We start from the raw sequence: 27853 nt of genomic DNA on the forward strand, positions 1-27853 counted from the left end.
ACGAATAAAACACACACATATATATATATATATATATATATTATCCAGCGTTAGAATGCGGGATTAATCAAAGTCATGTTGGCGTTGGAAGTGACCAAAATATGAGCGTACGTAAGATGAGACACGGACAGGACGGTACTTGTTGTCAAGCCACACAACTGTTCCTTTTGCCTCCAAAATAGACTGCTTTGTCATGATATATGCTAATCCTGGGTGTTCGGTAAAACCCGAGAAAACGAACTGAACAAACCTAACATATTCGGTTATTGGTACCGACTATTATAGAAGAGTGGACAGATCGACAAAATTATTTTGTGATTTTGGTAAACCGTTTGGTTCAGTTCGGGTTATATGCCGTGTTTAGAGATTTGGAGGCTTTAGACAAAATTTTATATATATATATATATATATATATATATATATATATGTTCTATGGTTAATAATATAGTCTAAAAAAACAAAAACAAAAGCCCAAAATATATTTGAGACCAAGATCTACAGCCAAACAAAGAAAAGAATGATAAATGCTAGATATTTTGGAAATAGGACCTTGTAAAATGACTTTTTAGAGTATCAATTTTAAGAAGATTATTGAGTAATGTGGCCTATAAAATTATGATATAAATTGTGGGTTAGAGCATTTGCCCATTTTTTAAAGAGGTAGTCACGGCTATATCAAAACGATCAATCAGAACACAAGTAAAAAGCAAACACAAAGGATTGATGAGGAAAACAAAATAACCTCTTGATTTGTAAGTTTAAACTGCTCAAAGTAAGTCGACAAAAAAAAAAACTGCTCAAAGTAAATGCGCACCACAGATATCCCAATATTCTCGTTTTCACCACAAACTTGCATCTACTCTGCTCGTAAATATCAAATACAAATAACTAGGTACTATCCTGCGAAAAACCGAGGGCTAAACTTTTTTTGATGAAAATTTATAATAATTTATTTTGTTATTATGTTATTTATAATGGTTTGTGATTAAAAATTTGTTGTTTATATTATAATTTATGTATTTTAAAAATGTTTATTGAAAACCTGTCAGTAAAGCATTTGCATGTAATGAATAAAATTATTTAAACATTTGTAAAATCTTTGCTATAGTTGTGAAGTAAGTAAAAAGATATAACTAACATGTAAAAAAAAAATCTTATCTATTAGTTTTTTATAAGTACAAATTAGTTTTGATTCTAACAGATTTTTCTTTTCTTTTCTACAATTTATTTTATTTGATGTTTCCCCTATTTTCGTTTTTTTAATTAGAAATATTTATTTAATTAATTATTTAATCTAAATTAAGTTTTTCTAATGGCAATTGAATGTATTTTTTTACACATTTTAAGGTTAGTTTTATATTTGTACTTCCTAATTAATATAGTAGGATTGTTTCTATATTAAAAAAAGAAGAAAATTCTTGGAAAAAGAATTCAAAATTACATGTAAAGGTGCAAGGAACTTTATTGCCAGCTCAGAAATTGCCAAAGCTCCACCAGATATCAAATTGAAATAATAGGTTTGGTGACTGGTCCATGGAGTTCGAGAGCTGATTTTGTTGGGGACTGTAGAAGCATAAAAACCGGTGATTCTCGTGGAGGCTCATGGTGGTTTTAGAATTCCTTCCGGCGGTGACCATCGACAAGCTTTTTTTCGACTGGCGGAAGCAGCTTAGAGTCATAATGGTCAATTGACTATGGTAAATTTGTAAATTTAGGTGAAATATTAGAAAAAATAAATAAATTGACCTTTGTAAAATAGCACAATTGACTCCTATAAAAAAAATTAATAACACAATTGACCTTTAAATTGCCATTTTATTAGTGGCTTAATTTTAATAAAAAAAAATCAAAATATTGTTATATAATTAATTTTTTTTTTTTTAAGCAACCTTTACCATTTCCACGACTGGTTATGCTCTAATAAACTGATTTCCAAGCTCTGCCACATCACACAAAGCTTTTTTCGACTGCTCTGTACATGGATACCTGATTCTACTTATCTTCCTATGTTGGTCGGTATTCTTCTTGTGGGTAAACTTTTGCTTCCTTTAATAAAAAATGCAACGAGAAAAAGGAAAAAGAGTCACACGATCCAAATCTGCAAATCAAGGCAGACTTCGTCCTCATCCAGTCTGTATTGATCCTCTTATCACCCATCTTAGTTTCGCGGATGAATTGCTTGTTTTCTTTGATGGTTCTGAATCTTCTCTCGAGGCCATCATCGAAATCCTTGATAGCTTCAAGACAACTTCAGGTTTGGGGGTTAATCTTGCAAAATCCTGCCTTTTCCTTGATGGAAACAACGTTGACATCATTGGTGCAATGGCCTCTAGTCGGAACTTAATGCACGGATCCCTTCCAGTCAGATACCTGGGAGTTCCCCTAATCACTCAGAAGCTCACTCCTTCAGATTATCAGCCACTCATTGACAGAGTGAAGATGCGTATCTCTGGTTGGTCTCACAAGCATCTGTCGTTTGCAGGAAGGCTCCAGTTGCTGAAATCAGTTATTAACAGTACTATTATCTTCTGGGCGTCTATCTTCCTTCTCCCAAACAATTGCTTGGAGGAACTGGAACAGATCTGTAGCGCTTTTTTGTGGAAAGGAGTTGCTGACTCAGCTCGAGGAGCTAAGGTCTCTTGGGAGGTTGTCTGTTCTCCTAAGTCTTTGGGGGGGGGGGGGGTCTGGGGTTGAAGAGGCTTGTGGATTGGAATCAGATTTTCGGGTTGAAGCTGATATGGCTGATCTTCGCACAGGCTGGGTCTCTCTGGGTCTCGTGGGTGAGGAAACACTTGATTAGGGGAAGGAGCTTCTGGACCGTCGATTTCAGAACTACGGGTAGTTGGATTTGCCGGCGGTTGGTTAAGCTAAGAGAGATAGCAAGACCCTATGTTCACTGTGAGATTGTTACAGGTCGTGACTCCCTCTTCTGGCATGATAATTGGACAGGACTAGGCTCTCTCCTAGAGGTTGTTGGAGAGCTTGGTCCTCGTATTACAGGCATTGGTCTATATTCTTCCGTAGCTGGGGTTGTTTGCAATGGGGGTTGGAATCTACCGAGGGGAAGGAATCCTGCAGTTCAGCTACTTAGATCGTGCATTCAAGCTCATTCACCACCTACTTCGGATCAAGGAGAAGACATTTTCTCTTGGCAGCTCACTCCAGATCAACCTCAAGTAAATTTCTCAGCAATGAAAACTTGGAGGCATCTACATCCTGCAGGTCCATCGGTTCCATGGAATACTCATATCTGGTTCAAGGAGAACATACCAAAAATGGCTTTTCTGTCTTGGCTCACAGTTTTGAATAGGCTCACAACGAGGGACATACTGAGGAGCTGGAATTTGCAGGTTCCGCCAGCTTGCCTCTTGTGCCCTTCGGGAGAGGAATCAAGGGACCACCTCTTCTTTCAATGTCCCTTCTCCAAAGTACTATGGCTGGACTTCTTTGCTCATTTGATCCCCCGCAATCGAATACATTTGTTGGATTCCTCGATTGGATCAAGTCACCAACTTCGACCAGGAAACTTAATATCATCTGTAAGATTCTCTTTCAGGCTCTCTTACACTATCTGGGCGGAAAGGAATGCCAGGCTCCACTCAACAAACTTCCGAACAGAGAACTCCATCCGCAAACAAATTCAACTAATCCTAAGAAGACGTCTCCTAGGACTTGACAATGAAGACAAGTCTACTCCAGCGCGATCACCACAAGACACTTATCTCCATCTTTGGTTTTCAAACTTCCAGCAGGTTTAAGCGTACACAATTTCTTTTATTTTCCCACAATGTATTCTCCTTTGAGAAAAAAAAAAAAAAAAAAAAAACTGAACCCTTCTGTGGGTTTTTAAAGATAGGTGCGTTTCTTGCGCCACAAGCGATTTGGTGGGTTATTGGACACACGCGCAAAATGGACCCTTCTGATTGGCTAAAAACTGAAAATAGTTTGGTTGTAGCTCGTTGTTCCTCCTCTCTCTTTTATGTTTTCTTTTGTTTGTTTGTTTTTTATTTATTTTAAACTTGGGAAAATGAAGAGGTTCATTTCTGATAATCATTGATCTCGCTCGCTGCCACAAGAATATTGAAAACACAGCTTGACGATCACTAAGACTCTGTTTATCATTTATACTTTCAGGTTAAAGTGCTAATCATAGACAATATCACGTCCCATTTCCGCCAGGATTTAGTCCAGAGGACACGAAGCGTTACAGTTCATGAAGCTTGCCAAAAATTTCTTACTTGCGGGCGGTAACTAAGAATGTCCGAAAGAATTGATCTAATTCCCAACACATTGGGCAGTAAGAATGTCCGAAAGAAATGATCTAATTCACAACACGTCATTGACTAGCCTAAGTGGAGGTTCCTAATAAAAATCTTGACTATCCAATCTCAGGTTGTGTTACTAAACTACACTGAAGGCTCAAATTGCTCTTGCATTAGGTGAACCAAAATCAAACCTAATGTCAATTTTTGTTATTATTATCATCACTCATTTGTTACGATTCTTAAATTATTCAGTGTGTGCCGTTTTCAGAGTATAGCATGTCTCATTCCCGCACCAATTAACGGAGTTATTCTGTATTGGAATGGTAATGAGCATTACGCATATATTGATAAGTCCCCTTCAGCTTCGACTTCGTAGGGTAATGAGCATTACGCGTATATTAACTAGTAGAGTTCGATCACTCTTGTATGTGGTACGATGACAGAGAATCTTTTCTCCTTCTTGACTACAAACACAAATGTTAGATTTGAGATTTAACAAGATATATGCATAAATGCTACAGAGGGACAAGTTTCATCAGCAAGATCAAGTTTGGTTGAGTAACTTCTACATCTATAGAGGGAGACGGATGAACAACTGCTATAGATAGATATTTTAAAGCTTTTTAACATTCAACATTAATATATCAACTTTTCTTGAAAAGTTAAAAGTTTTTTAGATGTTAGAAACTTCATCTTACCTTGTGAATTTGCAAATTATAATTTCTGTTCCTTTTACTTCACCACATGCTTGTACATATTATTTAATAATAATATGAAAAGAACTAAAATTATTTTATTATATAAAACTTGGTTCTCAAATTTAGTAACTCACCAGATCGTGACATGTGTCAGTTTTAATGATTAAATATCAAAGTTAGTAAATCATCAGATCGTGACACGTGTCAGTTTTAACCATCAGAAATCACAATTTTCAAGTTTAATTAAACATAACATAAGATAATTGTAATCTTATTATATTAAAAAAAAAATTGTTAATCCTAAAAGGAAAATGATTGTAAATACACCCCTCTATATAAACAAATATATGATGACATATTTTACACCAAACAAAATAATTTATACTAGATTTGTTTTTCTTAGTAAAATTCTCTTCAAATGTAAAACAAAAATATTAACAGTTTTAAAAATATTAAAAGGCAATTATAAGAAAATTAGAAAATTTAAACAGCTTTAAAATTGAAAAGATCATAATAAGGTAATTATATAATAAGATATCATAAAATTCATAATTATAATTTTTTATTTATTTTAATTTTAAGTTGCTAATTTTACAAGAAAAAAGATTACTTTTTATATAAGATCAAAAAATGATTGTGAAAATATACAATTAATTACTGTTTCAAAAAAAATGTAAATAATCACCTTTACAGAAAGAAAAAGATGGTTGAAGTAAAAAAAAAAAAATCGCCTCATATTTTTTTTCACCAATCAAATAATTTATTGAAAAAGACTGCTATTGTAAATATATATAAGATATGAGTATATAAGATTAACGTATGCATTTTTGTAACTATAAAAATGTTAAAGTGAATAGACATATAATATGTTATTTAATTTGTTGATAAAGACAATTTGTTAATAGTAGTATAGACTAAAGAGTATATTTTAACGGTAAAAAAATATTTGTGTGTACAATTACACTTTTAGTGGTAATGTATATAGTAGATTTGTAAATGGATTTATATTAGTGAATTATAGCAAAAAAAAAACCAAATATTTTCTATAACTAAAAGTTTATCTCTTTACTTTTATACATTGTTTTTACTTATAAAAAGAATTAAATATATATTCTTTGTTAAATTTAATTTAATTTTAATAACTTTTAACTCATCTACAACTATTTTCTTTAACTCAAAAGTTAACTAATTATTCTTTTTTTTTAACCAAACAATAAATTAAAAGAGAAATTACTCGGTTAGTTGTCCAAGCTGGAGGGAAGAAGTTTACAAAAGAAACCTCAGAAATAAGAGAACATGAATCACAAACAAGACAAGTTGCCTTTGTATTTGACGCACGCGGGTTCCAAGAGATGGAGAATAGTAGGAAAGACTCCAGTGAGTTAAACTCATAGAACAGGTTGGAGAAGGACAGCCACTCTTCAAGAACTGCACCGTAGTGAGTAACTCAGCACAATCAATCTCGAAATGTTGACAAGCGATCCCTGTAGACGTATCCACTCCATGACCCACATCAACGCTTCTAACTCTGAATGTAGGGGGAAGGAGCTCCATCTTAGACACTTGGCCCCCAACAACAAGGTTCACTCCTCACCAACGCAACATGACCAGCCCAATCCTGAATGCACATTGGTTGCTTTTCAGGAACCATAAATCTGACAACTAGGTGAAGAAACCTAGACATATGAAGACGGAGATGGAGCTGACATGATCGCCGTAAAAGAGAGTGCCTCTTCCCAAGCTAACTTATCACCCAAAGCCTGAACAATTATATCATTTGCCTCGATCTCTAAACATTACAAATTTTTTTTTATTTATGGCCTTCCAGATTGCCCATAAAATCCATGGTAATTGAAGAAGTTAATGAGGATCAGCCCTCCAGAAAACAATCCAAATTCAAGTACAGCGACTCATATGGAAAAACATTTGACGACACCATAGTCGGAGATAAATCCCAAACTTCAAACGAGCAAGCGCATTCAAAGAAAACATGATTGATAGTCTCAACCGCAGAATCACACCTTTTACACCAAATATCACATTAGACAACTCTGTGTATCTGTTTATTTTTATAGATAGTTTTTATTTACTAAAAATTATTTTATACTCTTTGTTAAATTTTATTTTATTTTAAAAGTTCTAAACCCGCACATCGGACGGGTCCTAATCTAGTTTTATTATATAAAACTTGGTTTTTTAAAATTAGTAACTCAAGTGAAGGGCACACGTGTAAATTTTGTTTATCAGAAATTTTGCTATATGTAAAACAATTTTTTTAAAACAATATTTAAAATGTAAAAATATATCTATAAGATTTTTTTTAAAGTTTCAAAAGATATTATAAGGAAATAAGAAAAAGAAATGTACAAAAAGTCAAAACTGATTGAAACGACCCGATCCGTTTTTTTTAATTAATAAATAATAAATATAAATATAATATAAACTACAACTAGTAGTCCCATACCCACTAGCCACCTATCCACAACCACAGACAACAGCGGAAATAGCAATATCAATAAATATCCAATAATAATATAACCAATAAATATCCATAACAACAATCCAATAATCAAACATCAGGAAACATGAAACCGACAACCTAACAATGTTCCTAAAAATCCAACTATAGCAATCTAGCAATGCCAGAGAACATACAATCGAGTCCCTAGAACATCCTCCTCTTCATTGCCTTGATTCCACGATCACACTGTGCCTTTACCTGCACCACAAACACATATTGAGATGCATGAGTATTTGATAAACACTCAGTGAGGCAATCATCCTATCTACTGGGCTATACAAACAAACAACAGTGATTCCAATGTTCCAAACAAACAACAAACAAAACATACAAACCAGGAAATCAAACATCGTCTCGCTGGAAGGGAGGTGTCGACCGACACCAGCCAAGTGTCGACCAACACTGGCCTTGATGTCGACCGACACTACCCCACAGTGTCGATCGATGCCCAATTTGCTGGTGTCAACCGACACCAAGTGGTGTCGATCGACACTCCCTCTGCAATCGCGATCCGCTCGAAGTCGAGAGTCGAATCTCGCTCCCAACCTCCTCCAAATCGCCCAATACTCATAACCCAAGCCAAATTCGTCCATAGGAACCTGTAGCAACCAATCCCAGCAAGAAAAACACACAAAACAACAACAAATAAGCAAGAACAAGGAAATCAAAGGCTTAGATTAGCCATGGTCATGCACTCACCTCTTTGCAAGAAGATTCAGACCAACAACGAATCCAACCTTCCTAGCAAGCTTCTAACTGCTTCCTAGCCTTGGATCTCTCAAGAACAACAAGGAAATCTCCCAATCTCTCTCTAGAACCTCAAAACAATTTTCTCTCTTTTGTTTTTCTCAAAAACGGCGTGAGACAAAACCAAACACGACCTAGGTCGTTTTCTCCCTTTTAAAATCTCGGTTCAATGGTTTTTCCTAAACAAAACCGGTCCAAATCGATAATTAAATCGAACTGGTCAAACCAGAGAATATTTGTGTCGATCGACACCACCATAGTGTTGATCGACACCCAACCCAGAAAACCAATAATTGCTTCACGGGTGTTACAATTCTCCCCACCAACATAAATTGGTCCTCGAATCTCGAACAACCATCAGCCAAGGACTCCCGTGCAACCGTCTCCACGGCATGCACTCCTCCGACCGATCTACGAAAGGTCACCTCTAGGCGATAGACTCACGCTCCAGGCATTATTTGCTCTCGACTTTTAGACTTTCCTTTACTCAGAGGCCTAAACCTTGAGTTTTTATTTGCTCCTCATCAGGCCGAAGCCTGCATGCCATAATATATAAGGAAGTCCAATACTCGTCTCTTGGGTTGCCACCCTACAGCGCGCCCCCGGATCGTCATCCGAAGTCGATATACCAACCATACCCCCAAGCCACAAAGTCTCAGAATATGACAGTACTAGGAGAACCTAAGTCCCCCCAAGAGTCGGGAGCAAAAAATTCTGAACACGTCTGAGTCCTATCCCTATCCAGGTTTCCTTCCCGTTGCTCGCGTAAGACATCTCATTGTCCTACCAACCTCATATCCCCTCACTGGAATACCTCATGACCACACATGGATCATCTCACTGCCACAAGGGCCAAATAAATGTCCTCAACAGGACCGTCACAAAGACCAAACAAATCTCCTAAACAGGACCGTCACAAAGACCAAACAGATGTCCTAAACAGGACCGTCACAAAGACCAACAAATATCCTAAACAGGACCGTCACAAAGACCATCTGTCCCGAAGTCCCGTCACAAAGACCACACATATGTCTAAACAGCCCGCCACAGAAGCCACACATCTGGCTAAATATCCCGCCACAAAGGCCACACAATATCTCAAAAGACCGCCACTAAGGCCACACAATGACTAAAAAATCTGCCACAAAGGCCACACAATGACTAAAAAGTCCGCTATTAAGACCACATAAGCCCCTCCATTCTCTCTCAACTTAAATGGACAAATTTTAACTCACATAAAACTTTCCACTTTTACCACTTTCCACTTTTGGAAACTTTCCACTTTAGGAAACTTCTAATTCATGAAACTTTCCTCCAAAAACCCCGCCTCACGGAAACTTTGTACCCCGAGCACCACCTCATCTTGTTACTTAGTCGCACAACCAACCATCCCAAGCGACCAAGTAAACAAGAGAGATGGGCTGGAATACTCCATTCCCGCTCCAGCCACGGATTAAAGATGGGACCAGGCTAGACGAGCTCAAGTCGCGGCTTGCTTCTCATACCACTTCTTAAACCTTGCCTTCATCCTCGCCTCAGGCTCCCAGGTCTGCTCCTCAACACCATCACAGTCCCAAAGGACTCTCATCAAAGGAATCTTCTTCTTCCGAAGTTCCTTGATCCTCCTCTCGAGAACCCTCACTGGTCTCGCCTCCAAAGTCATATTAGGCTGAAGATCCTCAGGAATCTTAGCTAACAACTGATCATCCTCACGGAGACACTTCCTCAACATAGAAACATGGAAAACCTTATGGAATGCACGCAAAACCTCAGGTAACTCCAGTCTATAAGCCACTGGTCCAACACGCTCAAACACTCTGAACGGACCCATGTACCTCGGACTCAACTTAGTCTCAGTTAATGACCTGTTTGGACCCCGCAACATGGCCATCTTGAGGTACACCCTGTCTCCTACCTAAAACTCAAGATCTCTCTTCCTTCTATCGGCATAACTCCTCTGCCAATCCTGAGCCTCCTTCATGTTCAGCTTGAGAACCCGAATCTTCTCTGAGGTCTCCTGAACAAAATATGCCCCGTAAATGCTCCTCTCCCCCACCTGAGTCCAGCATAACGGTGTACGACACGGCCTCCCATACAAAACCTCATAAGGAGCCATCTTGATACTCGCCTGATAACTGTTGTTGTAAGCAAACTCTACCAAGCTCAAGTGATTTGCCCAATGGCCTCCCCAATCCAACACACACATCCTCAGCAAATCCTCCAGCGTCTGAATCATCCTCTCTGACTGTCCGTCTGTCTGGAGATGATAAGTTGTACTCATATGCACCTTAGTGCCCATCTCTGCCTGAAACGCTCTCCAAAACACCGAAGTGAACTTAGAATCCCTATCAGACACGATGCTCGCTGGCAACCCATGCAACATGACTATCTCCTTCACATACTTCTTAGCCAAGACCGCTGCTCCATAAGTCTTCTTAATGGCCAGGAAATGTGCCGACTTACCGGTCCATAATGACCCAAATAGCATCAAACGTCCTGGATACTGGCAAACCTACCACGAAGTCCATAGTAATCATATCCTACTTCCACTCCGGAATGGGAAGACTCCTCGGTAACCCTCTTGGAACCTGATGCTCAGCCTTCACTAGCTGGCACACATCACACCTCGCGACCCAACTAGCTACATCCTTCTTCATCCCGACCCAATGATAGTACCTCTTGAGATCACGGTACATCTTAGTCGCTCCTGAATGAATAGAAAACTTGCTCCCATGAGCCTCTCTCAGGATCTCCTGCCTCGGGCACACAAATCCGACCGTGCACCAAGATATTACCATTATCTGAGTCCTGATACTCTGAATCAACATCCTTAGAGGCATTCACCAACCCCAAATCCCCCTCCTGAGCCAACTGCACCATGCTCAGAAGATCAGCTCTACCAACTGCCTCCAAACCCAATGGTTCCTGAGACACAACACACAAACTCAACGCACCGATCTCTCCTACCAGAGACTCCATCTCCTGCTCCTGAGCCGAAGCTACCCTCTTCCGACTCAGAGCATCTGCAACCAAGTTAGCCTTACCAGGATGATAGGCTATCTCCAAATCATAGTCTGCCACAAGCTCCATCCACCGCCTCTGCCTCAAATTCAGCTCAGGCTGAGTGAATATATACTTCAGACTCTTATGATCTGTAAACACCTGTACCTTTGCACCATAAAGATAAGATCTCCAAATCTTCAGGGCAAAAACTACAGCACCCATCTCCAAGTCATGAGTAGGATAGTTGCTTTCATGCTTCCGCAACTGCCGCGAAACATAGGCAATCACCTTCCCATGCTGCATCAGAACACACCCCAAACCAACTCTAGATGCATCGGTATAAACCACGTAGGGTTCTCCCTGCTCTGGAAAAGCCAACACTGGCGCAGTAGTCAACATCTCCTTCAGGCTTGCAAAGCCTTCCTCACACTCCTCTAACCAAAAAAAAGGAACATCCTTCCCTGTCAACTTAGTCATAGGACGTGCTCTGCTCGCAAACCCCTGCACAAACCTCCTATAGTAACCTGCCAATCCAAGAAAACTCCTTATCTCTGTGGCATTCTGCAGTGTAGGCCAATCTCTGATAGCCTGAATCTTCTCCGGATCTACAGAAACCCCGTCTGCAGACACAATATGACTCAGAAAGCCCATCTCGCACTGCCAAAAACTGCACTTGCTCAACTTAGCAAACAACTTCTGCTCCCGCAGCTTCTCCATAACTGCCCTCAAATGCACTGCATGCTCCTCAGGACTCTTAGAATAAACTAGGATATCGTCGATGAAAATGATGACAAATACATCCAGAAACTGCTGAAACACCCTGTTCATCAATCTCATAAACGCTGCTGGTACGTTAGTCAACCCGAAAGGCATCACCACAAACTCATAATGCCCATACCTCGTCCTGAATGCAGTCTTCCTCACATCTGCCTCATCTATTAGTATCTGATGATAACCCGACGCCAGATCTACCTTGGAGAACCAAGTAGCACCCCTCAACTGATCCAACAACTCATCAATCCTGGGAAGAGGGTACTTGTTCTTCACAGTGACCCGGTTCAACCCCCGGTAATCAATACACAACCGGAAACTCCCATCCTTCTTTTTGACAAACAGCATCGGTGCTCCCCACGGTGATACACTAGGATGGATAAATCCCTTACTCAACAAATCCTCTAGCTGCTTCTTCAGCTCTGCCATCTCTGCTGGAGGCATTCTGTAAGGAGCCTTGGAAAACGGCATCGTCCGTGGTTCCAGTTCAATCGTAAAAGGATCAGAACGAGGTGGTGGTAACCTCTACAACGACTGGAACACATCCTCAAACTCCTCTACAACTGGAATACCGCTAACCGTAGACTTTCCCACTGACTCTGGCATAGATATGGTAACCAAATAAGCCTCACGGCCCTTTTCGATCATCTTCCCAGCCTGAATGGCCAAGATCACGAGACTCCCCGAAGTCGGTTTAATACCCTGAAAAACCAACTTCTCTCCTGGACGCTCAAACTCCACTCTACCCTGATAGCAATCCAAATGCACCATGTGCCGATGCAACCAATCCATCCCGAGAATAACATCATACAACACTGGACTGATAAGCAAATCCGCAGGCCACGACTCCCCTGCGATCTGAATATCAATTCCTCTGACTCGTCCAATAACCCTCAGGAACTTGTCTCCCGCAACTCTGACAACTCTTGTACGTTCCCCAGGATCCCCTCTGATTCTCGCGCTCTCTGCACACTCCGGAGTAATGAAGCTATGAGAACCTCCAGAATCAAACATAACATGAGACTTAAACCCGCCCACCAACAATTTCCCTACACAAACCTCGTGTGTTGAGAACCTAACATTTTATCAAATGAAAACATAAAATCTGAACCTACTAAGAATTCACGAAGTTAAAGTACCAGAAATTATACATGTGATCGCCCCGACACTGGTCCCACCAGTCTCTGCAGTCGTGTAAACCCGTGGTGCCTGCTCAATCCGTGCCACCTGCTGCCCTCCAGGCTGCACCTACTGCAACGCCGCCACTGCCACCGGCTGCAACTTGGGACACATGGGCCTGATATGCCCCGACTCCCTGCAATGATAGCACACACGAACCCCTTTTATCGGAGCACTCCTCTTGGAACGACTAGAAATCTTGTGATCCTTGCTCCCACAACCGACGCAACTTGCACCACTCGGCCTCTGCATAGCCTCCCACCTCCTCTTGGTTCCCTGCGCAGGCTTACTGATACACAGAGTTTTAAACCCTATTTTCCTACTGCAAGTGCACAACAAAGAAGTAGTACTTAGGGGTTGAATCCCACGAAGACCAAGTTTTACTCTATGGTTCTATTGGTTCAATTTCAAGCTAAGACAATTCGAAGTTGGGTTTGTTTGGTAACAGTAACGCGATTAAAACGGTATAAAAAGGCAATAAGCAAAACACTAGATCAGGGATAATTCTCGGGAATTTCAGAGATAGCAACTAAACAACTATTCAGGGCATAGATTAAGTACCAGTCTAGAACTCAAACATAAATATAAACTGATCCACTGTCGTGGTATCAATAACTCTATCTGATCGATTCTGTGCGGAAACGCGGAGCACATGCTCAGACATCCGGAGCACATGCTCGGCGGTCCATAAACCCTAAACTGTCGTTTGAGCCCAGAATCGCAGACAAGCATTAAAGAACAGGAATGATAAGTTCACAAATCACCTACACATCAACTTTCGCAGGTCTAGGATAATTTGCCCACTAATGTCTTTTCTAGCAACCTATTACACTTTTGATGAATAGATAAACCTAGAATCATAGATTGGGTGATCAAATCAACCTAAGCATTAAGTCTAACAATAGTGAAGACAATCGATTATATAAAGCCCTATTTGTGTTTTGTTGCTAACCCATGAAACCCCTTTTGAAACCCCTAATCTAGCAAAGAAAACTACTCAGACATAGAGAAATGAATCATAGCAAAAGATGAGAAATTCAATGACATAAAAATAAAAAGGGTTCAGAGAATGCTTCACAAGATAGCCGCTCTTCTCCCTCTCACAAAAGCGCCGCTCCAAAAACAAAAGAAAAGGTATATTATCTCTCCTAAAAACCCTAGGTTAAATAGCATACAAGTAGAGAAAAATAAGGAAAGATTCCAAATTCAAATCTCCCTATTAAAAAACGATCTCAGCCCTCTTTCTCTCACAAAGGATCGCCTAAAATAAGGGGAATTAGGCAGGGAATCAGCGCCTAGATGCTTGCCACGTGTCGTCATGAAACGGTAGAGTTGGGAGCATGTGCTCGGAAATCGGGAGCATGTGCTCCTGGGTCTAAAATCAGCTTTTCTGCTCCAATTCAACTCCTTTCTGCTCCGATTGCTCCTGCTGTTCCAATCCTTGCTTTTAGCTTCCTAGCCTCTTATTATAACCTGAAAAGGACTCAAACAACTACAAAACTATCAAATAAACGGGGTCAAAGTGAGTCAAAACCGTAACATATCAACTCCCCCGGACTTAGATCTTTGTTTGTCCTCAAACCAAGCGCCAAGAGAGCCAAGGTGGGAACTCGCAAAAATCTCAGAAACCGTGAGTAGACCATGACCTGCAGACCACATGTGTTAGAACAAGCTATACCGATAAAATTCTCCAGCAAACATCTCCAAAACCAGAACCATAATTGGCAATCAAACCCAGAAAAAGATCACTTTCCAGACAAAGACTCTTTACATTCAATTAAAATTGGCGTGAGCTTCTCATTAAGGGCATTAAGCTAGTGACATCGAGGCTTGGTAGATAAAAGGCTGTTTTAATGGTGGAGCTATAGAGTGTTTAGGAGTTACCATTACTTCGAAAGAGATGCAGGATATCGCACAAAATGGTAAGGGAGAGTGGACTCATTGATGTCCACAACCTCTAATCACTCTCCTCTTCTTATCTTCTCAAACTCAGCCTCTCTTTTCTCCTCAGGGTACAACGCATGCTCGGGGGTGTGTAACACTAGCTCTGGTCCCTTTCCATCATCCTTAAACGTTTTTTTTTTTTTTTTTTTTTTTTTTTTTTTTTTTTTTGATGATACATATGAAGGATGATGGGGGATCTTCTTCTGATATTGCCCCAGGAGCATGCGGACCGTATCCTAGGCTCTCTTTCTGCTCAAAACAACTCGCAGACTCGGATGTATATAATTTCGGAGCAGGTGCTCGCTGGGTTGGAGCACGTGCTCTGTCCATCCGGCTTTTTCCTCTTTGGTTCTCCAGCAAGAGCGAGTTAGAGATTGTGTCAGTCCTGCTCTCCCCGACCGTTTGAAAGGAGGTTAGGCTTGGGGTGGGTACTAACTTAAAATGAGCTAGCTATTCGGGATCAGCAAGATTGGCAAAATGAATAAGAAGTCCTGAATATGTGACACGTTCCCTATCCTAATGCCCAAAACGAGAAGAATTTAAATCCGGTTAGGTTCCAATAAAGTAGAGTCTAAGTATTTCCGGTGAAACCTTAATGGGATGAAGTTTTTCTGGCCAGGAGAAGGGTCCGAATGTGAAGAGGTATTAGCTCGTCTCTGTACTCTTAGTTCTGCAACAATGGTCACTAGGAAAAACGGTCAAACTCACAAATGGTTAAAAACATCACAGATTTCGGTCCTAATTCCCACAAGTTTTGGTTCGACTCACATGACAAACTGACTCAATAAAAAGAAAGATAAAGAAAACAAATGTCATAGGTGACCCTCCCCCGGACTTACTTTACACCGTCTCCGGTGTGAAAATAAGCCAAAGAGAGACCTAGACAAGAAGAAAAATAAAGATAACAATAAAAATGAAAAGAAAATAAGGCGGATAGGACAATGATGGTGTGTGTAACCGCGATCAGGCGTCGGAATCGTCTGGGCTCTCGCTCTCCGAACGGGCAAGGCGGTGCCTCCGACGTGGTGGTCTCACCGGTGGGCTTGGGTTGGCGGCTGTGGTGGTGTGGTGGCAGCAACCGCGAGATAGTGCCGTCAGGATCCTCCGCATCAAGCTGTTGTTCTTCTGCTGCGACTCGACCATCCATCTCCAGGCCTAATCGCTCTTCTCTTTTTCTTTGGTTCTCAGTTCGCCGAGCATGTGCATCGGGTTGCTCGCGTCCTGCGAGCATGTGCTCCGCGTCTTCGTCCAACATTCCTGAAACCGAAAAGAGAAGAAACAAATCCTAAAAAGAAAAAGAAAAAAAAACTCAGCAATATATACCTGGTGGGTTGCCTCCCACCCAACGCTTGTTTTAAGTCATTAGCTTGACTCGAAAGCTCCTTAGGCAGTAGGAGGATCGCCTAGGGCGATGGTCTCACCCCTTGCATGCTCAGAGACAGCAAGATACGGCTTCAGCCTCTGTCCATTCACCACAAATTCTCCTCCTTTTGTGTCCAGCAACACAACAGCCCTGTATGGTCTAATCTCCTTGATGGTGAAGGGTCCGGACCATCGTGATATTAGCTTTCCGGGAAACAGTTTCAGCCTAGAGTTGAACAACAAGACTTGATCATTAGGAGCAAAGGTCCTAGTGAGGATCCGCTTGTCATGGTAGGCTTTGGTACGCTCCTTGTAAAGTTTTGAGTTTTCATAGGCGAGGTGCCTAATCTCCTCTAGCTCATGCAGTTGCATCTTCCTCCTTTCATGGGCGCTCTTAGTGTCAAAGTTCAGCATTTTCACTGCCCAAGCAGCCTTGTACTCTAGCTCAACAGGAAGGTGACACGCCTTACCATACACCAAGTGAAACAGTGTAGTCCCCAGGGGTGTTTTGTAGGCGGTTCTATAAGCCCATAGAGCCTCATCTAGCTTCTGAGACCAATCCTTCCTTGTTGTGTTCACTGTTTTTTGCAAAATGCTCTTAATCTCCCGGTTAGAGATCTCAACTTGGCCGCTTGTTTGTGGGTGGTATGGGGTGGCGACCTTGTGCCTCACTCCATTCTTCTTGAGAAGACTCTCAAAGACCTTGTTAATGAAACGCGATCCACCATCGCTAATGACTACCCGTGGGACACCAAACCGTGGGAAAATAACCGATTTGAACATCTTGAGCATGGTCTTTGCATCATTATTGGGGCTGGCCAAAGCTTCTACCCACTTGGACACGTAATCGACAGCCACCAATATGTACTCATTGCCGAATGAGTTCGGGAAAGGTCCCATGAAGTCAATTCCCCAAACATCAAATACCTCAACCTCCAAGATGAAATTCTGAGGCATTTCATTCCTCCTGCTGGTGTTCCCTTGTCTCTGACATGTGTCGCAAGTAGACACGAACCGCTGCGCATCTCTGAACATGGTAGGCCACCAATAACCCGCTTGAAGAGCTTTGGACACGGTTTTGAAAGTAGCAAAGTGTCCAGCATAGGGTGAGCTATGGCAATGAAACAAGACTCCAGGAACCTCCTCCTCAGTCACACACCTCCTGAAAACACCATCCGAGCAATGCCTATAGAGGTAAGGCTCATCCCAAAAATACCGCCTTATGTCTTTTAGGAACCTCTTCTTCTTGTTCCCCACAAACTCAGTAGGTTCTTTCTCTGCTGCTAGGTAGTTTGCATACTCTCTAAACCAGGGAAAACTCGGCTGTTTGTTGGTATCGATTGCCTTGCACGGGGTTTTCGAAGCATGTGCTCCCAGGCGGAGCATGTGCTCGGCGGGATCAAAGATGCCGATCGAGTAAACATGTTCTTCAGGAAGGCTATCATCCAAGGGTAGCTCTTCTTCTATCTTCATTCTTGATAAGTGATCTGCAACTCCGTTCTCAATACCCTTCTTGTCTTTAATCTCCAAGTCAAACTCTTGAAGCAACAAAATCCAACGGAGTAGCCTTGGTTTTGCATCCTTCTTGGTCAGTAGATACCTCAACGCTGCATGATCAGTGTGAACAACCACTTTGGAACCAACAAGGTATGATCGGAACTTCTCAAAAGCAAACACAACCGCTAAAAGTTCTTTCTCGGTTGTAGCGTACTTGCACTAAGCCTCATCCAAGGTGCGGTTGGCATAGTATATCACGTGCAGCTTCTTGTCTTTTCTCTGTCCCGGAACTGCTCCCACGGCATAGTCACTCGCATCAGTCATGACCTCAAATGGAAGGTCCCAATCTGGCGGTTGTACAATCGGAGCGCTAACCAAGGCTCCCTTGATCGTGTGAAACGCTTCCAAGCAAGCAGAATCGAAATCAAACTTCACTTCCTTACACAACAGCTGGGTAAGTGGTCTTGCTATCTTGGAGAAATCCTTAATGAACCGTCTGTAGAAACCGGCGTGGCCAAGGAAACTGCGGATCCCTTTTACCGAATTAGGCGGTTGTAAACTCATCATCACCTCAACCTTGGCTTTGTCAACCTCAATCCCCTTTTCAGAAATCTTGTGTCCCAGCTCTATCCCATCTCTGACCATGAAGTGGCATTTCTCCCAATTCAGCACCAGATGTTTGTCTTTACACCGCTGCAACACCCTGCACAAATTAGACAAACAAACGGAAAAGGAGCTCCCATAGACGGAGAAATCGTCCATGAAAACTTCCATTATATCCTCAATCAGGTCAGTGAAAATGGACATCATGCATCGTTGGAAGGTCGCTGGTGCATTGCACAAGCCAAACGGCATTCTGCGGTAAGCAAAGGTGCCGTAAGGATATGTGAATATGGTATTCTCTTGATCGTCGGGATGGATTGGGATCTGAAAGAAACCTGAATAGCCATCTAAGAAACAGTAGTAAGGATGGTTAGCCAATCTCTCAAGCATTTGATCAATAAACGGCAAAGGAAAATGATCCTTACGGGTCGCAGCATTAAGTTTTCTATAGTCTATGCACATGCGATGTCCCGTAACTGTCATAGTAGGAATCAACTCATCCTTATCATTCTTAACCACTGTAATTCCACCTTTCTTAGGGACTACATGAACTGGGCTAATCCAGAAACTATCAGAAATAGCATAAATTACACCCGCATCTAGAAGTTTCATTATCTCTTTCTTAACAACATCCTTTAGATTCGGGTTCAACCTTCTCTGATGTTCTACCGAAGTCATTGATTCATCTTCTAGATGTATCCTATGCATGCAAAGATCTGGTGAGATTCCTGGGATGTCATCTAGTGAATACCCTAGAGCATTTCTATACTTCCTAAGTTCACAAAGGAGCAAAGCGGTCTCTACATTGTTTAGTTCAGAGTTCACTATCACGGGGTATGTAGAGTTAGGACCTAGGAACGCGTACCTTAGCCCGGCTGGAAGTGGTTTTAGCTTTACCTTTGGAGCTCTTAACTCGCTCCAAGGACCGTCCGCTGACTTTACCGGAGCATGTGCTACAGAATCCGAAGCAGGTGCTACCTCGGCGGATTCCTCCCCTGATTGGTTCTCATCGTCTAGGCTGGCGTAAGCTACCAGTTGCTGGAACCGTGTACCTGCATCCAAAATGCGTGTAAAACCGTCGGCTTCCTCATTCAAGAATCCATACTTACCCTCTATCTTTGTCAAGGCAACCTCCAACGGGTCGAGAGTGAGAACTTCATCGGTAACCTCATGTGCAACCTCTGAACCATCATCAACCACAAAAGTCTGACCATCTATCATAGGTTTCTTGAGCAGCTTATTCATCTCAAACCTTGCGATCATATCCCCCAGCTGGAGATCGATCGCTCCCCCTTGCACATCTATAATCGCACCAGCTGTGCATAAGAATGATCTACCCAAGATCAGGGGGTCACGTGGTTCTTCTTCAAGTTCCAGAACCACAAAGTCTGCTGGTATAAGCGTGTCCCCTATCTGGACATGTAAATCCTCCAACACTCCTATGGGACGCTTGGTGGATCTATCCGCGAATACTAACGAAATCCGTGTAGACTTGAACTTCGTGTATCCCAGCCTTTTAGCCACTGAATATGGCATAAGGTTCACACTGGAACCTAGATCACAGAGGGAGTTTGCAAAAATCGTTTTACCGATTCTCACGGATAAGACAAATCGCCCTGGATCATCTCTCTTCTTTAGCACTTTGTTTTGCAGCACAGCACTGCACTCTCTTGAAACCATCATCACGTTCTCTTCCTCTGACACTCTCCCAGAAACTAACCCTTTCACATATCTCTTCAAAGCAGGTATCATCTGAACAGCATCAGCTAGGGGTAGTTTTACCGTCAATTCTCTCAACATCTCCTTGCACTTTGCATCCTCCAAATCCTTGCGAGATTTCTTAGGAGGAACAGGGTAAGGAACCCTAGGGGTGTACACGCGTGCAGGAGGTACCTCAGTAGGAACGGTCTGATCGGGAGTCGGGAGCGCGTGCTTGCTGGGTGGGAGCACATGCTCGCCGGATGCTTTGGCTTCTTTTTGACTCAACGGTGGAGTCTCAGCAGCATGTTGAGGAAGGTATTCTTCAGCAATACCCTTGCCCTTGTCAAGCCTAGCGGATGGTGCTTCTCTAGGGGGTAACTTCTTTCCTCCCCTTAGCTCAATCGCATTGACATACTCGTTCCGCGGGTTTGCTTCCCCTTTTCCGGGCAGAGTCCCAGGAGTTCTTTTCACGGCTTCAGCAGTCTGTGCAACCTGAACATCAAGCTTCTTCACATGTGACATTACTGCCTCATACTTCCCATTAAGGTCATTGTACATGGTATCGACCTTAGCGTTGATTTCCACTGAAGCTTTTTGTTGATTCACCAAGAGTTGTTGCATCATGTTTTTCAGCTCATCTTGAGAGCTGCTAGCAGGTGAAGATCCCAACTGCTGGTTGGTGAAAGGCGGTGCTTGCTGAGCGCTTGTATATGCCTGCTGGTTCCCCCCTTGGAAACGGTTTTGAGTGGGCACAAACTGTTTGCCTTGGAAGTTGTTTGAGAAGGTTTTCTGATAACCCATCTGATTCTGAGCTCCTTGCTGCGGATACACCTGATCCTGAGGATTCTCCACGTTGGTGCTTCTATAGGACAAATTCGGATGGCTTCTGTAGTTCGGGTTGAAACCCCTGTTCTGCACAAAACCTTGCCCACTCACATAATTAACCTCCATCGTTTCATCCTCTCCATCACAAATCTCCTGAGCTAGTGGCATGTCTCCGGTCTCATCGACAAAATGGACAGTTTTCTGGCTCCCCTTCAGAAGAAGGTTCACCTTGGCTGTCAACTCGTCGATCTTTTGCGTATTGACACTGTTAACCTTCACGGACCTGTCATACTCAGGAGCCTTGTTGCTGGAGCTTGCAGCTAGGTTCTCAATCAACTGATATGCTCCTTCCTTAGACTTTGTCATAAAATCCCCATTGCTGGCCGAGTTGAGAGCGTTTTTGTAGTCCCAGTTAACTCCATCATAGAAAATGCCCAGAATCTGTTCATCACTGAATCCATGGTGCGGACACTCTCTACGGTACTCTTTGTACCTCTCCCAAGCCTCGCAGAAGGCTTCTCCAGTGTGCTGTTGGAACGATGAAATCTTGTTCCTCAGGACAGCGGTCTTAGCCTTGGTGTAGAAATGGTCCAGAGACGCAGATCTACACTGTTCCCATGATGTCAGAGACCCAGGTGGCAATGACTTCAGCCAACGTGAAGCTCTATCCGCAAGAGAGAAGGGAAAGAGCTTGCACTTCAGAAAGTCTGGCGGTATCCCATTTGAACCAGTGGTGCTACATATCTCCTCAAAATTCTCGATGTGGTCCATCGGAATCTCAGCTGGGAGACCGTGAAATAGGTGCTGCTTCACTAGAGAGATCATCTGTGGCTTGATCTCAAAATCTTGTCTCGGGATGGTGGGAGGAACAATCGCCGATCGGTTGGTGTAGAACACATGCGGGTTTTCCTTGTCCCCAATGGACAGTTGTGGCGGCGCGGCTCTTTCGTGTTGAGCACGGAGCAACTGTCCCAACTGTTGTCGAAGTTGCTGCAACTCGGCAGCCATATCCTCATTGTTTCTATTGTCACCCATGTTGACGGATTGAAACTTTCTGTTCTTGCGGTTTGTTCTTTCTGCCAAAGAGAGCTCTGCGGCTGACAAAGCAACTAGTTCTTCGGTGTTGTTTCTTCTTGTAGATCTTCTTGAAATGCACCTGAAACACACGCAAAGAAGAAGCAGAAAGACAAATCAGTAAGGTCTTAGTCTAGTAATTTCGCCGAAAACCAAAGGTAAAAATTTGATCCCCGGCAACGGCGCCAAAAACTTGATACACAGAGTTTTAAACCCTATTTTCCTACTGCAAGTGCACAGCAAAGAAGTAGTACTTCGGGGTCGAATCCCACGAAGACCAAGTTTTACTCTATGGTTCTATTGGTTCAATTTCAAGCTAAGACAATTCGAAGTTGGGTTTGTTTGGTAACAGTAACGCGATTAAAACGGTATAAAAAGGCAATAAGCAAAACACCAGATCAGGGATAATTCTCGGGAATTTCAGAGATAGCAACTAAACAACTATTCAGGGCATAGATTAAGTACCAATCTAGAAATCAAACATAAATATAAACTGATCCACTGTCGTGGTATCAATAACTCTATCTGATCGATTCTGTGCGGAAACGCGGAGCACATGCTCAGACATCCGGAGAAAACTACTCAGACATAGAGAAAATAACAATAGTGAAGACAATCGATTATATAAAGCCCTATTTGTGTTATGTTGCTAACCCATGACACCCCTTTTGAAACCCCTAATCTAGCAAAGAAAACTACTCAGACATAGAGAAATTAATCATAGCAAAAGATGAGAAATTCAATGACATAAAAATAAAAAGGGTTCAGAGAATGCTTCACAAGGTAGCCGCTCTTCTCCCTCTCACAAAAGTGTCGCTCCAAAAACAAAAGAAAAGGTATATTATCTCTCCTAAAAACCCTAGATTAAATAGCATACAAGTAGAGAAAAATAAGGAAAGATTCCAAATTCAAATCTCCCTATTAAAAAACGATCTCAGCCCTCTTTCTTTCACAAAGGATCGCCTAAAATAAGGGGAATTAGGCAGGGAATCGGCGCCTAGATGCTTGCCACGTGTCGTCATGAAACGGTAGAGTTGGGAGCAAGTGCTCGGAAATCGGGAGCATGTGCTCCTGGGTCTAAAATCAGCTTTTCTGCTCCAATTCAACTCCTTTCTGCTCTGATTGCTCCTGCTGTTCCAATCCTTGCTTTTAGCTTCCTAGCCTCTTATTATAACCTGAAAAGGACTCAAACAACTACAAAACTATCAAATAAACAGGGTCAAAGTGAGTCAAAACCGTAACATATCAATTACCGCCCCTACTAGAACCACCCTGCTGCTGAGCCCTACTAGGCTGATTTGCTGGACTAACTGCCACTGACTGTGCCCGGATGTCCTCCTCAATCGCTGCTGCAGTCTCAACCAGCTCTGCACGCGTAGCATAACTCTGCCCTCTACAGTGAACCCTCAAATCGTCACGTAGGGCCCTCAAAAACCTCCTGATTTGAGTCTCCTCAGACTCCATATCCCGACCCCCATACCTCAGAAGTCGACTGAACTCCAAGTCAAGCTCCCGCACTGACCAGGTTCCCTGAGCTAGCTGAAGGAACTGCACCTCCAACCTATCCAGTCCCTCTCTAGGGAAATACTTGCGGTTGAACTCCAAGACGAAGTCAGCCCAAGCCATCTCCCTCTGCACTCTCCTGGCTGCCACAATACTCCACCACAACTGAGCATCACCAGTTAAATAGTGGACCCCAATGTCCACCCAAAACTCCTCAGGACATCTCAGAGTATAGAAGTTACGTTCCACACTCGTCCTCCACGCCTCCACAGCGGTAGGATGTGGGGGCCCATCTCTGTCAGCATGCTGATATAACGAGAGTGAACCCCCACATCCGCAGCCACTGGTTGCCGCTCCTCCGCCACCACTGGTGGCACTACCTGAGCCTGAGCCGGTGCCATTGGCGGTAACCGCTCTAACAACTGTGCCAGCAAACCCGCAAAGTCGACACCCGGGACTCCACCCATTGGGAACCCGCACCTGGGGCCCTAACATCACCGGCTACTGGAGCATCAACACCGCCCCCTCCGGCCACACTCACGGAATCTCCCTGGACATCCTGCGACTCGCCAACACCCTCTGCTGTCACCCTCTGCTGTCACCCTCTTGTCCTCGGTCTCACTAAGCACTGGGGGTCTCCTCCTACCACGACCACGTCCGCGTCCACGACCACAACCAGCAACAACAACACCTCTGACCATCTGCACTACCATGAACAGAAGGCTAAGAACAGAAACATAAACTCACCGTGGAATCACACAGTAGGCTCGAAGAGGATGTTCTAGGACTCCATGCCACACGCAATTGACTAACTCACATAATCAATCAAAGCATGAAATTCCCAAACATCTACAGCACAAAGCCTAGTGAACCCAAACCTAGAACCATAAGGGCTCTGATACCAAACTGAAACGACCCAACCGTTTTTTTTTTAATTAATAAATAATAAATAGAAATATAATATAAACTAAAACTAGTGGTCCCATACCCACTAGCCACCTATCCACAACCACAGACAACACCGGAAATTGCAATAAATATCTAATAATAATATAACCAATAATTATCCATAACAACAATCCAATAATCAAACATCAGGAAACATGAAACTGGCAACCTAACAATGTTCCTAAAAACTCAACTCTAGCAACCTAGCAATGCCAGACAACATACAATCGAGTCCCTAGAACATCCTCATCTTCATCGCCTTGATTCCACGATCACACTTTGCCTTTACCTGCACCACAAACACATATTGAGATGCACAAGTATTTGATAAACACTTAGTGAGGCAATCGTCCCATCTACTGGGCTATACACACAAGCAACAGTGATTCCAATTTTCCAAACAAACAACAAACAAAACATCGTCTCACTGGAAGGCAGGTGTCGACCGACACCAGCCAAGTGTCAACCAAGGACAGATAACGGTACGATACCAGCGACGATAGCGGTACGGTACCGAGGACAGTTGCAATACGATGGCGGCACGTTAGTGATACGCTAACGATAGTGATAGGTACGACACGAAGGACGTTAGCAATAACGATGGTGATACTAGTATGCTACGTACGCGGTGCTGGGATAATACGTACGTGGTACGAGGATAACACGTACGGTGGTGCGATGGGTTAGTACAACAGTTCACGATGGATGGTACGGGAGTAATGCAATACCATGCCCGATGAGTGGTACAGGTAAGGATCGAGAATGGACAGCAAGGTCTTGGAGTACACCGAGACATGGCACAGTGGATTGGTGGAGCAATCTTTCCGCGGATGGACGGAATAAAGTATTCCAGCCCATCTTTTATTGTCTCTTGGTCACTTTGGGGATGGTTGGCTGTGTGACTAAGGAACAATAAAGGATGGTCCAATATAGTGAGCTACACGGACACGAACATGGTACGAGTGGTAGTTGGATCTAATGGACCGCGGTACGGATGGATAATACAATCTATCCAGAGGCTACAAACTCATAAGGTACACGTGAAGGTGAGATGTGTACTTAATAAGTGGATATGTGATTAATGGGTTAAATCATGGTAAGTTACTGTTTAAGCTGCGTTAAGTATGTATTAGAAGGGAGTTGAACGAGTTAAAAGTTAATAGGCCCGCAATTTTTTTTATGGCCATTTACGGCTATGTACGGAATTATAGGGTCGGGTCTTACAATAGCCTTCGTGAGCAAGCCCAACCCCTCCTCCGGATCGTCAAGTCTTTCTCCGTGATTAAACAAAATAATAATAATAATTCTTATTTCTAGGCCTATTCATTTTGGAATTCGGACTAAAACCACAAAAAAAAAATGTTGGAGGGTATTTACCCAAAGTAAGTATATGAGTGATGAGTTTGAGGATACGATCTCCTCTCTTATCTCTCTTCTCAGTGTAAGATATAACCTGAATATGAAACTCTCTTATTCTCAATACCAATTGTTGTACAAAGCAGAAACTAGAGCATCATCTTCTCTTGCTCACTAACCTTAGATCTCACACAGGAGAAATCATACAACATTCAGCATAAAGCTCCCTAAATAATGAGAGTGAGTATTTTAATTATACTAAGAACGGGTTTGTTACAGATATTTTCAATACTAAAATATTTTCTTCTTTATTTTAATATTTTTTCTCACGTGTCTCTTCACTCGCATGTGTCACGTAGACTTGCCTAAGCTTATCAATGAGACCCTTCTTTATTATATTACGTTAAAAAATATCATTTTAGAATTTTATTTTTATTTTACAAAAAGTGTCATTTTACATTTTCAATGCATTTTTGATATTTGATTTCTTAATTTTACTCGTAATCTATAACTAAATTAACCTATTAAATACTTATTAAATAAAGATATATATGTATATTTTAATGTAATCTTTATTTATGTTAAATGTGTCAAAATGATATTTTTTATGAAACAGAGGGAGCACGTGACTTCCTTCGAAATTAATGGTTATTGAGTTTTGTGTTTTTTTTGCTCTGTAATCGTATTACATGTATCTGAATCTTACTTATCAAATTGAAATCAATACCATGCCAAAGCAACTACAATTCCAAATATTTGTAGAGCCCTATCCGAAATTAGAGCGTATGTAAAATGGGACACCAACCGGACGGTACTTATTGTCAAGCCACACAGCCATTCCTTTTGCCTCCAAAATAGGCTGTTTCGTTAATGATATAGAAAACGAATCCAAATTAGAACATCAGTAAAAAACCAACACAAAGGCTTGATGAGAGCACCAAAATAACCTCTTTGTTTGGAAGTTTAAAGATAAACTGTTCAAAGTAAATGCGCGCCAAAGATGTCCCTGATATCCTTGTTTTCACCACAAACTTGCATCCACTCTGTTCACAGTAAAAAATAAATATACAAACAAAATCTTATAAATTGTGACAAGCAGGATAGGAAAACATGTCCACATTTACATGTAAAGGTGCAAGAAACTTGATTGACAACTCAGAAATGGCCAAAGCTTCACCAGAACGGGATACTTCATCACAGTTGATACCGATACTGTCCATAAACTCGTGTTGACCTTCGTATAAAAAAAGTTTAACAAACAATATTTGGTAAGAATGGGAGATATATAGCCTAATTAATTATAGCAACCGAATTAAACTAACCGTGTTGGCAGTAGTTTACATAAACAGAATTGTTCACAACACCGAACTGATCTAATTCATAATCGCGAACTATAAGTTCAGTTTCATGGAGCCCATTCACTCTGCCATATGGAAAATTTTCATATAAGATTATGAATCAGAAATATTAGTTCTCTACACCCTCTTGGCCATTATAGATTATATATGTACAAATCTTCATACTTAGTCTAGGTTCCCCTACCAGAAAAAGAAATATTAGATCTCTTATGAAATGAAGTTAGAGAGATCTTTCTGTACCCTTTGCCACCTTTCAGTTTGAGACATGCGACAGGTTTAAAGGTCTTTGCATTCCGGAGAGGTAGGACAACCGGTCGACTCCAAAAACAGGGAAACACTACAGGTAGAGCTGGTGCAGTCGTTCCGGTAGCTTGAAGCATTGTACTTCTTCGAGTGACGATGCTCAAATGCTTGAAACAAGTTTGACAACCTTTTCGTTTGGTTTGTGAAAATGGGTTTCAGTTACCACATATGAGTGTGTATATATATATAACAAAA

General features: G+C 42.0%; 2 protein-coding genes and 1 non-coding gene across 4 annotated transcripts; 1 reads left to right on the plus strand and 2 right to left on the minus strand.

Moving 5' to 3' along the window:
* Positions 1-63: 63 nt before the first annotated feature.
* Positions 64-27805, minus strand: LOC104743794 (acyl-acyl carrier protein thioesterase ATL1, chloroplastic-like). Of its 2 annotated transcripts, XM_010464839.2 has the most exons (5): positions 27596-27740; positions 27320-27420; positions 27122-27231; positions 26945-27040; positions 64-183 (listed from the first exon to the last, which is right to left on the minus strand). In XM_010464839.2, exons 1-5 carry the CDS (start codon positions 27733-27735, stop codon positions 64-66), a joined length of 567 nt encoding a protein of 188 aa, XP_010463141.1. In that variant the 5' UTR covers positions 27736-27740. The 2 variants fall into 2 exon arrangements, with proteins under 2 accessions (XP_010463141.1, XP_087342732.1); XM_087486606.1 differs by lacking the exon at positions 64-183 and having other exon boundaries at positions 26976-27038; positions 27596-27805.
* LOC147928361 (uncharacterized) lies at positions 6640-20923 on the minus strand. Its single transcript, XM_087484494.1, has 2 exons — positions 18630-20923; positions 6640-6723 (listed from the first exon to the last, which is right to left on the minus strand). The coding sequence occupies exons 1-2, from the start codon at positions 20913-20915 to the stop codon at positions 6640-6642; spliced, it is 2370 nt and encodes a 789-aa protein (XP_087340620.1). The 5' UTR covers positions 20916-20923.
* Positions 21571-21677, plus strand: LOC147928362 (small nucleolar RNA R71). The gene has a single exon (XR_015581136.1). It is a non-coding gene; the product is annotated as a small nucleolar RNA R71 (small nucleolar RNA).
* Positions 27806-27853: the final 48 nt, after the last annotated feature.

The sequence above is a fragment of the Camelina sativa genome, chromosome 14 (assembly GCF_030686135.1).
Source record: "Camelina sativa cultivar CO46 ecotype springtype chromosome 14, ASM3068613v1".
Taxonomy (NCBI): Eukaryota; Viridiplantae; Streptophyta; class Magnoliopsida; order Brassicales; family Brassicaceae; genus Camelina; species Camelina sativa.